Genomic DNA, 15,561 nt, shown 5'->3' with positions numbered 1-15,561 from the left:
TGACCTAGATGTACCTAAAGTCCAGCTTGATATAAGGATTTGGACTGATGATTTCACTCTTTTTGAAGTAGAAGCTTTCCCCAAATCATAAATGTGTGAAGGCTGGCTGCAGTTATTCAAGTGGTGTTCTTTGCACATGCTCGGAGACCCTCTTCTTCTACTGAACATTTTCCAGGTCTGGTTCCTGAAATATGTCACTAGAGTGGAGCCTCTATTTTGGAGTCTAACATGGTGCATATTTGAGATTATTTGATGATAATCTGTTACCCTTTATAAAACACTTTATGCATCCTTTTGTACTCACAATGAGAGCAGTTAAATCTGATACTAGTGGCTTTTTCTTCCATTGTGTACTAGTTTGCGGATAAAATGGGGATTCTAATCAAACTTGCTGTTTGCCACAGTCAGAGGTATACATTAATCTAGAGCAGGGTTTCTTAACCTTGGGCCCCCAGATGGGCCCATCATCCCCAACCATGTCCATTGCAGCTGGGAATGATGGGAGTTGTAGTCCATCAACATCTGGGGGCCCAAGGCTAAGAAACCCTGGTCTAGAGCACAAGTTTCTGTGTGATATTGGTCACTGCAAAGTCTACTCTGACTGCTAGCATAAAGTTTCAAGCCCTGTGGTCATTCCTTTGACACCTGTTAGGGTTGCCAACCCTCCAGGACTCTGCATCAGTCTCCAGGAGAGTTTTTGCACAGCAGGCTTTACCAGAAATTTACTGCAAGGCTTATTGTGAGTTCAAAGTTGCCCAACGCCCCCTATGAGTGGATACTGTGAACCATGGTCTAGGAGGTGAGACTGGAGGCACTTGTGTATCCCAAGATGAAGTTATAGTTCATTAGTGTATTTTTGTTACAAATACTGATACCAAAGTATCTTCATAACTAATTAAGATTATAATAGCAACAGGATACTTTTTTGTAACTATTTTGTGTATGTATGAAACTAGTTGCTTTGAATGCTTTTTCAGTTGGTAGAAATAGCTGCTCTATCTGGCTTACACGTCTGATGTAGAACATATAGTCAACAATGAGACTATTATATCTGTGGTTACAATGGAAGTATTAAAATATTGTTATCTGAAACAGGCAAGTTAAAACATCATATTATTTGAGATATCAGATAGCAAGCTGAAGAAGGAATTTAAAAAATGAAAAAATAAATTGGATGCTCTGGAAAAAAAAGCTAGAGAGGATCTAGTAGAACAAAAGGAATTAGAAAAAATATTAGCTATGCATGAGCTTTTGTTTAATACATTAACTAGGCAAGCTGAAATTTTAGAAAATAAAGCCAGAGAAACAATTTGATGGTACAAGCTAAATGTCCTAAAGATATCTTCATCAATTTTTTGAAGTCTTAAAGAAGTTGATTTTGCATATTGTTGGGCAGAAGCCTAATCTGATTATTCATGATCATTAGTTTAAATACTCTTATTATACTTTTCAATGGAGGTATATGCTCTGTCTTTTTTTGTCTGTACTTTACATTGTGATTTAAATATTACTAGCTGGCCCTGTGCAAAACATCTGTACCCTAGTTCTCCATGTCTCACCCCTCCCTGGACAATCTGGCTCCTTGTCCTGGCTTCCCCCCTCCCCCCCTCCTTAAGCTGCTCCCTGCCATCCGGGATGGCAGAGAGGTGGCGAAACCCTCCCCACTCTCCCCCACAACTCCCTCTTGCTCTCTCCCCCATCCCTCAGTCTCCACCCTCCCCTTAAGGAGAGGGGCATTGCAACGGCCTAGGTTGGCTCCTACTGCCGGCCTCTGTTGCGTCGCCCTACCAAGTCTCCTCATGAGGAGGATGGCCAATTTGGGCAGGAGAGCACACCAAGGGCTGGCCTCTGTTGCCCTGCTGAGTCTCCTTCTGAGGAAAATGGCCTTCCCTTCCGGCCTTACAGATGGCCCTCGGTGCACTCTTCCACCCTGGACATCCTCCTCATGAGGAGACTCAGCAGGACAATGGAGGCCACTGTTCAATGTCTCTTCTTCTTTCCTCCTTGTTGCCACAGTGCCAATTCCTCCTTCTCCTCTGCAGCTGCCCCTCTGTCCACCACTCAGCCCTACTCCGTGCCGTCTCTCCTCTGGACAACTCTTGCGAGATGTGCCACATACCATGGGATGTGCGACATATGTCCTAAGGCTTAAATATAGAAGATTAGATTGGAAATGCTTTGTTTCGTATTTTCTTTTTCAAATCAACTCATAGAGAAAATCAAACAGCACAAAAATGCTTGCTGTTGAATCATTTGTTTGGGTGGTGAATTTCAAGGTTGTTTTTTTTTAAGGCTTAACCCCCCACCCCCACCCACCCCAAAAAACCCCAAACCCCTCATAAACACTGCAATAGGAAGACGCACATGAATGGTTACCCTGCAGGAAACAATGGCTGATGTTCATATTGTCATCCACTGCACTGGTGCAATCATGGCTGACATCCACACTACAACTGCACCAAGGCAGGGAGAAGAGAATATTAGAGAATATTAAATGATCTCATCTTCCCTCTAAAACCCATGGTGCCTCCTGGAATTATGTTCCTGAGGGTTGCACAGTCTGGATGCCAGCCACCGTTGCACCAGTGCAATGTTAGTCTAGATGTCATCCAATACCTCCATCACTTCAGCTTTAACTCTCTTAAAAATGATTGTTTGCCTTCTTCCTGAACAGTGTTGGAAATGAAGAGCCAGGTTTAGGTAGAATGCTAGGATTTTAAATGGCTTGCAGACTGACATTCCTGCAGTCATGCCACAAAGATTCTGCTTGACAAACAAGCTAGGGGCTGCTAAATTCTGTTTTGCCCAGTGTCATCTCATGAGTTGGAAGAAAAAGCAGCAAGACAAACCTTCACGAATGTGACAGGCTGCATTCCAAAGAGTCTGAAAACCTGGCATTAATGAAGCGTAATTATGATGGCTAACGAAGCTGCGATTTGGATTTGTAAACAGATCTTAAATACTTATGTCTTCCCTCCCTTTTCATATTGCTGCCAGTGTTGCCACTTCAAAAGTCATTTGAATGCCTTCATATGCTACCATTCTGGGAGGGATAAAGGCAAGGAATAACATTAGGTCATGCTGCCTTGTGGTGGAAAAGTTGTCTGGGAAACGGCGCTGTGGAGTGCATCTGGTTCCTGTCAACATTGCTTCTGCTGCAGAGCCTTTGCAAAGAGGGAAAGAATACCCATTAGCCACCACTTTCTTCTTGTCCTGTCAGATATTCCCTGTTTTGCACTGTCTCAGACTTGGGCTTTGCCAGCTTGAATGTAGGGTTTCTGTAGCATAAGCCAACCAAAAAAAAAAAAAAAAAAGCTGGATAATTTCCAAGGCACACTTCTCACATTCATCCTTCTGCCAAATCTTGGGAAAAGCAAAACAGTGGGAGTCTTTATAAACCACTAGGTAACTTTACACATATTATTTAATAGGCTTCCTCTCCCCTAAAGTTCTTAAATACCCGCCATTCTGTTTGGAGCTGTAGAGAGTCTTTCCCTCTCTCCTTTTTCTCTTGTAAACTAGTGGCTCTCTGTTCCATGTTTGGTTTTTTTTACTAGTGAGGTAAATTCCCTTTTTAAAAGAGGCATTAAAACATACTCATTTTATTATGAAGATTGCTACATTTTGGACTTTAGTACTGGAGCACACCATCCAACTGTGCCTACATACTTTATTGTTAGAATATCAGCTTCCTTTCTACGAAGCTAGATAAAATATATAGAATAGAATAGTATAGAATAGTTATAGTACTGTACATAGTTCAGAAATTCTGAAAGTAGTAAAGTCCAAGATCATCACTTAATATGCCCTGTATCCTTTTTGAGATATGTTGGGCAGATTCACACTATCCACTGATAAATAAGTAGGAGGGAACCAGTGGTTCCTGAGGAGTGCATGCTCCCAGTGGGTATGTCGTCAAGACCTGTCCACCGCCAAATCTGCCCACCCGAGTTCTCTGCTAAACCTCTGCCCAACATCCCTACTCATATTCCTCTCTTGTTTACAGAATGCAGGAAAATGTCAGTCAAAATTTGAGCCGAGGACTTGGGAACCGGCATTGGGCGGGTGGATGACGCACCGATTGGGAATGTGCACTACCTGGGAACATGGTTCTCTCTTAGTTACTTGCTGGCAGATCACGTGAACCCACTTGTTGTGAGACCATCATGTTGAACACATGCTGAATGGCTCACACGATCTCTCTTCATATGTTTGATGGAGGACAATGAACATTCACGGGGATGAGCATCATCATGACAGCAGGCTCCTCCCCAGGCTTGTATTCACAGAGGGCTCTTTATACATATTGCAATGCATGTGTGTACATCAGGGGAAGAGCCAACTACTGGGATGCTGCTTCACCCCTGCCTCACAGGTTCATCATACACTCTCTGAACATCTGAAAACCACAAAGATCAGTTCAGTGTGTGCAAATCGACCCTGAAGAATTCAACTCTCACTGGCTTCAGTATACATAAAACCCAGTCTTGTGAATCTGCCATGAACCATAATCACCTCCTTCTTCAGGGAATGTTTTATTCTCTCTCTCTCTCACCAACTTAAAATGCTGCTGTATGTTTTCTTGCTGTTTTCAGCATTTAGGGGATATGAAAGCTAGCCATAACCATTTTCTCCAAATCATACAGGGCAGTCTGGCAAAGACACTTTGGTTTAAATATGCTGTTTTAAAGAACAAGGCATGCACCTTTCAGAATTTTTCCTCCATCTACAGATGCTTACAGAGATTCTGTAGAAGGATAATTTGAATTGGCATGCCATGTTTTGATTCTGCTAGACATGTTAAGATTGTTTTGCAAAGTGTATTTGGTAATTTTGCTACCTGCTAAGGAAATTTTTAAGCATACAAGCTGGAAAGTTCATAGCCAAGTCACATAGTAACTTTTGAACAAGACTTTCCTTTGGCAGTGGAACTTTACCATGGCGGTGCGGCTTCTGTAATAGCTCATAACTAAGCAGTTGCTGGTGGTGGTTTGTTTTTCATTCAGATTGGTTAACTCTTAAACTTTTTTCCACATACTTTTCTGATAGGACTCATTTTCAGTTATTACATGCTACTCTTTTAGCCTGATAAAGTGAACCCATTTCATGTTTGGTTCCTGGCCCGCAGGAAATACCTTTAGATTTACAATCTTCTACACCTCGATCAGGATACTCTTTTAGCTCTTTGGAGAGTTTCATACTTTCTGTTACACAGGGCTGGCCTTAGAGGTGGGTGAGCCAGGCAGTATCCCAGGGTGCTTATTTGAACAGGGCACAGAGTTGATAAATGAACCATTGCAAAGGGAATGGCATCAAAGGCACTCATCAGGGTTCTGTTTATCCTAGGGCTGTTTGTACCATGCTGGTCCTTGTCATTTTCAAAGTAGTAGTCTTAAGGGATTACATTTTGTATTTTTCTTCTTCCATTCTCTGAGGTTTGGGTCCATCAGTCTATCTATTATATTGTCTTTCTACTCTTCCTCAAAGTGCTTAGCACTGGGATATATGGATAACCGCTTTATCTTTAGCAAAATCCTCTGAGGTGGGTTGGGCTGAAAGACAGCGATGGAGCCAAAGTTGTAAGTAAAAACATACAACAAAGTTTTTGTAGTTGATGGGAACCTGATTTTGATTTTCCCTGGCCTGAGTCACACATGCTAACTATAGAACTACATTGGTTTTCCTCCTCCTCATTAGATAAACTGCCCCTTTTCTATATACCCTCCCTTTTGAGTCCTTCCATATTGGTAGAGTTTACACTGCCAGCATTACTCCATATTCAGTAGATTGATAGCCAGTCTGCTAGTTAGGCATATATTTTGGTGCTAGCTCATGCTACAACAATACAAATTGCTATCTTAGTTCATTTCTGAATGTGGACTTCTCCATTGATGGAGGTGCTCATCTTCATTGGAACCACTTTATTGGCACTATTGGACAATATGGATGGTGCAATGCACCATCACACAACACTGTATTTTTTCTATAAACTGCTAGAATGGTCCTGTCAGCTTAGTAATACCACAGTTTTCTCCCAGGAGTGTTCATACACACGTGCACACACACATCTTCTAGAGACAAATGGGTCACATACAGTTTTAGATGTTGCAGAACGAAACAACCCTACTTTGCAGGCAGGTATCTCAGTTGTAGTCCTATAACAGACATCAACTTTTCATGCACAGTAGGCAATCCTTGTCCTAAAAAAGAAGGAAAGAAAGAAATTAATTAAAATTAAGTGGAGTTAATTATAACTCAGTCTGGCAGCATCCATAATATTTAATATGTTCTGTTTTACTCTGGTTTCAAAAAAATTACTTCTTTGTGAACTTTGATGTTTGTTTTGTTTTATTCTTGTTAGGCATGCCCCAATCAGATGGCAGCATTTGGATATTCTAAATAAATAATTATACATCATAATACTTTTAATATATTTTTATAAATTAAAATTATATTTAATAATATAATATTTAATATATTATATTTTATAGAAATGTAATTTGTGTGTCTGTGTATATATTAATTTATATATTAATTAAATGTATATATATTAATTTATATATACTTTAATTATATTTGTACCCTGGCTTATCACAAAAGGTTATAAGGTGGATAACATTGATCATAAAACAATTAAAATAAGGTCTAATGCAATCATATTTAAATAAAAAGTAGCACTGAAAATGACATTAAGATCACAGAAGCACAGCAGTTTGGTAAAGCAATACTAAGAACTAAGAATAGTGAACATAACCATGTATACTGCTCTGGGCTCCTTGGAGGAAGAGCGGGATATAAATATAATTAATAAATAAAAAAACAAGGCAATGATTTTCCTGAATTAAAAGACCTGGGCAAATAAAATCATTCCACATTGAGTGCTGAATAAAGGCTAAATGGTTGGCTCTGGAAATGGCAATCTAATGTGAGAGCAGAGACGTCTTGAGCCTTAGTCACAACTTGCCATGCCTACCTCAGTAGGCTGGAGTAATTGAAAAATAACTTCCCCAGATGATCTCGAAGAATGGGCGGATTCATGCGGAGGCAGCCAGCCCTAGAGATTCTCTAGTCCCAAGAAGTACGTGCTAGCACTTTGAAGTGACCCTGGAAACTCATGGGAAGCCAAGTGTAGAAGTTTTATATCATGATATCAGTTCCAAATGGCTGGGATCAACTGGCAGCATAGCTGCTGTGTTTTGGACCAAGTGAAGGTTCTGAAGTGTCTTCACATACAGCCCTGTATACAACACGTTAACCACAGACCATACTTGGTGTTACCAATGCATGGATGACAGTGGCCAGGAGCTCCTCCCTGGGCTGAGTTGAAGCCTGTTCAGCTATAATGAAATCTTCTGCTCTTTCCTGTATCCGATTAGATGTCTGAGAAGTCTGTAGAGAACAAAGCGGAAAAGGTGGGATGGGACAAAAAGGGCGGAGTAAGCCAAGATGCCCCAACCATCAAGGGTGGCAGTAGCAGGAGAATATGGTCTGAGGAGTAGAGGGAGGGATATAGCAGGGAAAGGAAAAGTGAGGGAGGGAATCTGCACCTTCTGCACTTTTGTAGTGTATATAGAACTGTGAACAGCAAACAAAGCCTTTCCCAACTTTCCCCCCATGTGGATTGGAGCTGCCAAATTTGAAGGAGCTCTGCTTCATTTGCCTCTGCTGTGGTGGCTGCCTGGGGAAATTGTGGGGGAGGAGAGGAGATGGTGGGGAAGGCTGGAGGTAGCCAAGTTTCCCAAGACTGCTGTAATACCAGCAGCAGGAGAGCATGGTCTGGTATGGATGAGGTAAATGGGAGGAAGCATAAGCCTTCTTTATATCCTCCTATGGATGATTTTATTTCTACGGAAAATCTCTGAAGAGCTTCAGAGGGGTAATTAGGGACAACCAGGAATGAAACAAAATTTGAAGAGCTGCAACAAGAAAGCCCTGATTCAGTCATATACACCAGGTTGTAAAATGCTGTGGTTTTAATCCAAGAGAGCAATTTACTTTCTTATGGCCAAAGGCTATTAAAATATAATCCAGCTGTTCTGCATGTAATGAGAATGCACAACGTATGCACCCTGCCAATTTTAAGAAGGGCAAGTAATCTCTCCATGCTATCGACTGGACAGTACTTTGGATTTGTATGAAGGAAACTGTTTGTTATCATGCTTGCTTGGATCCATGTCTCTTACAGACATGGGCACTTGTTTATGGCTGGAACATCAGCTCTGTTTTCCCAGGGGAATTTCACTTTGAAGCTGGGCAAATTATTTGAATGCTAGGTAAATCATTTCCCTTCTGCAGCCAACTCTGTCAGTTCAGGAAGCAGGCAGCCATCTGTCTGGTACAGAGCACCCAGACCAGCAAGCATAATTAATTATGGATCAGATAGGAATCATAGCATCACCATAGTGTATCCTGAAAGGCAAGTAGGAGGCAAGAATTTTTAAAAAGAAAGGGGGCCATTCACATGAACATCCCTACTCAGGCTTGCACAGCCCTACCTAGGTAGGGTTGCTCATGTGAAGCATCGGGATCAGGACTAATCCGCTGCCCCACTGGGTAGCCTGGGTTTTAAACCCGGGCTAATGAAGGGCACGTGTTCACCCTCTTACCTCACTCCCTGGTTGTGTGACAGCACATACTGCTTGCTGGCAGCCCCCCTACCATAGAGACCAGGGGAAGGACATCCTGACCTCTAAAATGACTTCAGTGTACAGCGCGAAGAACACGGTGCATTGTGGGCATTCTGAAGGGCGGACATCCTTCCCCCGGTCCCTCTCTCACTGCACCACTCTCTGCAGCAGTGATCATGTGGCCACACAGCATGGTGAGAGGGGAATTGATGGCGGGTCATCTGGGGGAAGGTCAGGACACTCCTGCTCCCCCTCCCCACTCTCCCTGACCCCAGGATTATTGGTCGTGAGAATGATCTCCAGGATTTATTTATTTATTACATAGAGCACAACACAATAACCAAGCTTTGAGAATTAGTTGAAGTAGCAAGATTGAAGGGAGTTTCAAGGGAAAGGGTAAGGATTTTTTCAAGGTAGGGATGTCAGGGCAGTGATTGATGTCCAGCTGGATGTGAAGAGAGAGCAAAGGGAAGGGGAGGAAGAAAGAGATAGGGAGATATGGGGAGAGAAAGTGGTTTGTAAAAAAATCTTGCTGTTCATTCCCTTATGACTGTTTCACTTGCCTGAAATGGAGGCCAGCACTCACAGCACAAGTGCTGGTGCAGGCAGTGGTTTGTCTAGGCCAAGATGGAAACTACATACCAAGATTTGAGTGTGGGGGTGTTCTAGGAGCATGTTGTATGCTAGCAGTGTAACATGATGCTAGTCTAGAAGTTTTGCTGGATAGAATCAAGTTAATAATTGCTTCTGTACCTTGACAAAGGCCTCTTTGATTTACTGCATGCAGTACAATCATTCAGACACATGTAATCACAATGATTGATAGCAAGCCGTTTTCTTGGCTTAAAAGGAAAGGAAAGTTCTTTAAACAAAGCAATATGACTTGTGGTGCAGCACTGTGTCTTGTTCTGCATTAATAGCTGTGATAATCCTTGTGGAGCATCAAAACCAACATATCCATTTTCTCCTGTGAAACATGAGTTGGCAATGGAAGTACACAACAAGCCATTGTTATATACAGTCTTGACATGGGTAGTCCATTTCACAATTCACTGTACTTTTGTGTTGTATAGTATTCTGTGCCAGATGAGTTCAATAGTCTTTTGTAAGTACCTGATGCCCTGTTCCTAAATATTTGTTTCTCAAGTATCTTCCTGTAATTTGGTATGTTTCTTGGCAATTCCAGCATAATGTCATGGTCTGTAGTATCCTGTAGTGAAACATCCAGTATGCTCTATCTAAATATCCCCTTGTTGTTTCAAAGCCATTACGTTTGTGCTGTTTGGCTCTGAAAAATCTATAGATCCCTTCCCTAACTATTTTATTAAGGTGGGCAATTAACGTCCTTTAATATAACATAACAAAATACTCTTATTTTTTATGGGGTGTGTTATGTCAGGGAACTGAGGTTTTTTAATTAGGGAAGTTAATGTTTGTTTAAAACAATGTGTTGAAATGAATAAAATTTAACATTTAAGCTATGAGAGAGTTTGAGGCTGGGAAGGTGCTGAGGAGGAGTGTCAGGAAGTAGGTTCTGTCTTGTGAGGAATGGATGGAGTCCAGAATTATAAACCACCACGCAGCCTGAGAGAGAGAGCAGAAGAAATTGGGAGGTTGCAGAAAACATGCCGGGATGGTGGCCAATGACATTCCTGACAGCACTGAGAGCATTACTGGGGCAACTGATATGCTGTTATGAGTTGCCCACAGCAAGTCTAGGGAGGTCGCGTGGGAGGGCAGGTCTTGCCTTCTAACAGACTCAGCTCTCTCTCAGACTGCAGGCCTGCAAGGCACTACTTGAAGGAGAAAGGAGGTGTTTGTAGGGGAAGAATGGCAGTTACAGTCCTCAAATAGCAGAGCCAAACCAGTTTGGTGAGAGAGCAGCAAAGCAAGAGGTCTTGAGACAGTTCTTTAGTACTGAAGAACTACAATGATATATTTAAAGAAACGGTTACAAACAAATGTGAAAATGCCTGCAGCTTAATTTCAGCTGTAGCTCACAGCTGAAGGAGAGAGCAAAACAGACAGACATCTCTGGAGAGACAAAATGGAGACTAACACTGGAAGAACAAAGAGGGGAGGAGTCCAGCACTTTTATCCATAACCCTAACCCCCCAGTGGTCACTCTGAGACATTGCAGCTGAGAGCTGATGCTGCCAGGGTCCTAGCTTCAACAGAAACCTTATTAAACATTTTGTAAACTATAGTACAATGAGACTAATATGATGATTAACCATTTAACTATTTCATATTTTAAATATGAAATATATAAACATCCCCTGCTAACTGAGCAAGGAGGCACCTTTTAAACATGGTGATTCTCTTTATTTAGCAGGGAAAGAGTAACTAGCCCTATCCAGCCCCAGCACAGTACCTCCAGTGACTGTCGCTTGGTGTCTGTCTTATGTTTCTTTTTAGATTGTGAGCCTTTCAGCTCCATCTTTCTTTCCTTCTTTACAGTTGCTTTCTTACTTTACAGTAAAGAGTGCCGTCAAGTCAATTTTGATTTCTGGTGACCGCAGAGCTCTGTGGTGGTCTGTGGTTGAATACAGGAGGGGTTTACCATTGCCTCCTCCCTCGCAGTGTGAGATGATGCCTTTCAGCATCTTCCTATATCAATGCTTCCCGATATAGTACCAGCAGGGATTTGAACCGGCAGCCTTCGGCTTGTTAGTCAAGCATTTTCCCACTGCGCCACACTTTACTTTACATTATAGTTATTTAATAAAGACCAAAGGGAATGATCATGAGTATATTCCCCCCCACGCCATGTTAAAATGATTTTCCTGCAAAAATGAAGAATGTAATTCTTTTTCTGTAGACCTAATATTTACGTTCAATAAATGAATCAACAAGGCAAATAATAAATTTGATAAACTTATGTTCTTAGGATGGAAAAGTTCAGGACTAAATAGTCATATCGGCAAACATAATACTGACTGCCAAGATGGAAATGTTTGTGTGAGAAAATTCCATTAGAATGATTTTGCATATCTATTCTTAAAGGAGCTTTGTTTTGGTTTGGTTTGGGGTTTTTTTATTTTTATTTTTTAGAAAGGGTCCAGAGATTGTTGCAAAATTGCAACTGTCTGCAGCTATCTTCTAGATTTACAAGGAATTATTGCAAAGAAAATGTGAATGTTCCAGATGTGACTTTTTTTGTCTTGCCCTGAAACTTTTTTTGACCTATAGTTAAAACTTGGTGTTTCTGGGGCAATACCACTGATGTGTCTCAGGGCCATGCCAAATTACATCTAATAGTGCCAATAGCTTTCAAATGATTGGCAGAGCATAGAATGGTCCTGGTTTCCTTTCCTTTCCTTTCCCTTTTTTTTTTTTTGGCCTTGGCAAATCAAAACAATTTTTTAACATGAAAAAGCCCATTTAACTAAAATCACATACAAAAGAGAGGCTGTATCACATTCAAAGGGCTATGTTTTCAGTTGGACAGTGCATGGAAAATATTCTTAGAAATTGGTGTCAGTTCCTGTGGAAGTACCTGCATGCTTCATCTTTGAGGATTACACAACTTGTGCTGGTCCCTGTAAGGGCAGATTGTGCAGAATGAAGCAAACTGTGAAGCAAACCAACATCCTAGCTAATGCTGTGCATATGCAGCCAGAAGAAGCATGTGTGCAATGGATGGATTCTGAAGTGCTGGTGCTTGCATGCAGAGAGAGCAATTTTTGCTGATCTTGTCATCCCATAACTCAGGACTGATTAAATGGGAAAGCTGATGGAAGAACTGAAAAAGTCCATCTAGGCTCTGTCAACAGAAGACATGTGCAGATGCTATATCTGCTGTGGATGCTAATGCTTGTGAGGTACATTTGGAAATGCATTGGTTAGCCACTCTCCACATGCTGATGCTTTAGCTAATCATGCCCCCCCCCATCCCAACATGTCCTGTTCATGTCTGCAGAGGGCAGCACCGAACACAGGGAGGCTTTCTCCATTTAATCCTGAACCCCCAGGGTTGTTGCTCCCCTTGTGCACTGCTTTCCACAGCGGACATACTGGGGCTATTCTGACGATCAGCAAAAATCAGGCTAGCTTCCGCTAGCCCGATTTTTGCTGATCGTCAGAACCACCAGGCTCGCCGCCGAGCCTGGTGGTTCTGGAGCGGCAAACCCACTCTGGAACCCCTGGTAAAAAGCAGGTTTGTGGAGCGAGTGCTTTTTACCTGCTTTTTACAATCGTGAGTAGCCGCGGTGCGCCTTCGCGCCGTACCTACTCATGAGTAGACCCCCGCCCGGGAGGCGAAAAGCCACCTCCCGGCTCGGGGGTCTCCCCAGTATGCCCTGCGTGCTCGCACAGAGCATACTGGGGCTTGTGGGTGCCGCACGGCCCCCGAGCTCCCCAGCCCCTGCCGGCTCTGTCTTGGAGCCAGCCATCATGGGGGCGGCCAATCCGGCCGCCCAGGGCTCCCTCCCCGCTCACCCAAAGAAACCGGGTCTTACGGATCATGAGACCCGGCTCAATGTCTGCCTAGGACTAATGACTTCAATAGGAGTGCCAAACTACAAGTTCCAAAACCATCATTCATGTGGCTGCCTCATTCACATATAAATTGGAGTGGGGAGTAAAAGCAGTGTTGAGCAAGCTGACCACCTATGTCTTCTTTCTAGGGTCTTGAGTCTTACTTCTAGAGTCTAGCTGCTCTAGACTCTTTCCCCATTTCTGTATTCTGACACTAGAAGTGAGCAGGAATTAACAAAAGATGTTGGAGCAATGGACTGAAAGGAAGTAAAGTGTGAAGGGTACAGTGTTTCTTCAGCGCTTTCCTTTTGCTGTATTTCTCCTGCCCCAACCAGCATTCTCCCACATAAGAAAATAAATAGTGTTCACCGCTATCATATCTAGTTTGGCCTACATACCTTCTATAAAACTGGATAGGAAACAGATCATATAACAATTCATGGGAAAAGAAGCTCAATGTTTAGCTAAAGAAGCTAAAAGTGTTGAAAACAGTGAATGAAATAAATTTACACAGAACAGAGCTTCTCAAACTTGGGCCCAAGGATGTGGTTGTACCCACCATCCACAATTTTGGCCATTGTGCCTGCAGAAATGGGTGTTGTAGTCTATCAACTAAACATCTGGAGACCCAAGTATGTGAATACCTGATATAGAACATATGAAAGTAGGCTGGGGCGGGGAAACAATAGACAACATGAAAGACAGATTTCATTTAGATGCAAAAAAATTGTGTGCTCTTGGCTGGGTTGCAAATGCATCAGAAGATCTACATCTGAAATAATTTCTGAATATTAAGTTTCTTCCAAATCCCTATAATCTTTTAAAACAGAATAGCCTTTATTTCCTCTTGTTTTCAATATTTATGTTCTTGTTAAACTTGGAATTATCACTCACCTTTTTTTTTAAACTTCAGCTACGATGTTATATTTGCTGGGGGACATGAAGAGTTGTTAAAGAAGTTTCAGCAAGCTCATCACAAGGTCGTATTCGCAGCAGATGGATTGGTATGGCCGGATAAAAGATTAGCAGACAAATACCCTGTTGTTCGTAGTGGAAAACGATTCCTTAATGCTGGAGGTAAATCCTATTTTTAAGGATTTTAAAGGTTTCCCTCATTTGCTCCTCACAAAAACCTGTTCTTTCCGGGTTTTTTTTAATGTACAGACGTATTCTAGAATAATTTAGATCCATTTTTCAGTCTTTAATACAGACTAAGCAATTACTAACAGCATTGCCAAACATGTTTTCCCCTCCTGACTATCAGTATTGGCACAGACAGTAAAATGGAAAGAAAGAGAGAGGCAGAAAGAGAGCACAAGATGGGAGGCAGAGAAGAGGAGAAATAAAAAGAAAGAAAGAAAAGATTAAAAATATTACAAGAGAACTGGAGAACACCATCATGCTAAAAAGTGTAGTGAGTGAAGTGTGAGGTTTTGAGGCACGTCAACTTGGAGTAGGCTTTCTGGTAGTGGTTGTAATCCTGTACATAATGAGGTTTACAAAATGAGGATGTTCCCATGACCAGCCCTACCTGGGTAGGTTGGGGTTGGCCTGGGTAAGGCTGGTCATGAGAAGTGCCGGGATCACTCACAATCCCACCATTCCTCCCCTGATTAGCCCTGCTTTTATATCTGGGCTTACTGAGAGATAAGAGGACACACACATTTGCTACCTCACTTGCTGGTTGTGTGGGTGAGCAGAGTGCTGGCAGCCATCTTACTCACAGAGCCTCAGGGAAGGAGTGGCCCAGCACCAGGGAGGTATCCCAGTGCACCATGCGGCTTGCGCTGTGCATTGTGGGATATTTAGCAGCCCAGCTCTCTTCTTCCCCCACCCCCACCCCACTCCAAATCCTGCCAGCCACACTGTAGCACTAATTGTGTGAGGTCATGGCACAGCAAGGCCCAGGAGTGGCTAACGTCTGATGAGGGTTGAAATTATTGTGACTTCTGTTGTTCTATAGCCTTTCATTCTCCACTTGCCAGTTGTCAGTATCTCCCTTCAAATCTCTTTCCCAACCAGTTTTGTTAGCTGGAAAACTGAATTTCATGTGTGAATCCCTTCCTCTTGTTGTTGTGGCGTGAAGATTGATTCCTTCCTTACTGGGATGATAGGTGGTAAAATCTAGGGCTGAGAGTTTCATACATTCTCCCATAGTCTGATCTGCCTCTCAGGAGCAATTAGTGGAGATAGATGATCAACACCTGGAATTGCCTTTTGAGTCATCTAAACTAAACTTTTGAGGAATCTAAACTAAAGGAAGAATGGAATTCAGGGACTTCATAGCAAAAAAAACACAGAAAGATCGCTGGCTAGAAATTGCTGGGCAAGGTTCACAGTGCTTCTACTGAAACCTTAAAACTTCATCTTGCATACACTGGATCAGACAGAAAACACATTTTCAAGTGGATATCATTATGTATATGTGTATTTATTAAGTTCAATCTATTGTTTA

General features: G+C 42.2%; 1 protein-coding gene across 6 annotated transcripts in view; it reads left to right on the top strand.

Annotated features, from left to right (window-relative positions):
- Positions 1-15,561, top strand: part of PLOD2 (procollagen-lysine,2-oxoglutarate 5-dioxygenase 2) — an 89,470-nt gene that overhangs the window by 34,100 nt on the left and 39,809 nt on the right. For all 6 annotated transcript variants that reach the window (XM_053311383.1, XM_053311381.1, XM_053311380.1 and 3 more), the window contains one exon: positions 14,020-14,183. In XM_053311383.1, the coding sequence (XP_053167358.1) occupies positions 14,020-14,183 (164 nt within the window). The remainder of the gene's footprint in view (positions 1-14,019; positions 14,184-15,561) is intronic.

The sequence above is a fragment of the Hemicordylus capensis genome, chromosome 3 (genome assembly GCF_027244095.1).
Source record: "Hemicordylus capensis ecotype Gifberg chromosome 3, rHemCap1.1.pri, whole genome shotgun sequence".
Taxonomy (NCBI): domain Eukaryota; kingdom Metazoa; phylum Chordata; class Lepidosauria; order Squamata; family Cordylidae; genus Hemicordylus; species Hemicordylus capensis.
This window is presented reverse-complemented; position numbering and strand designations above follow the sequence as displayed.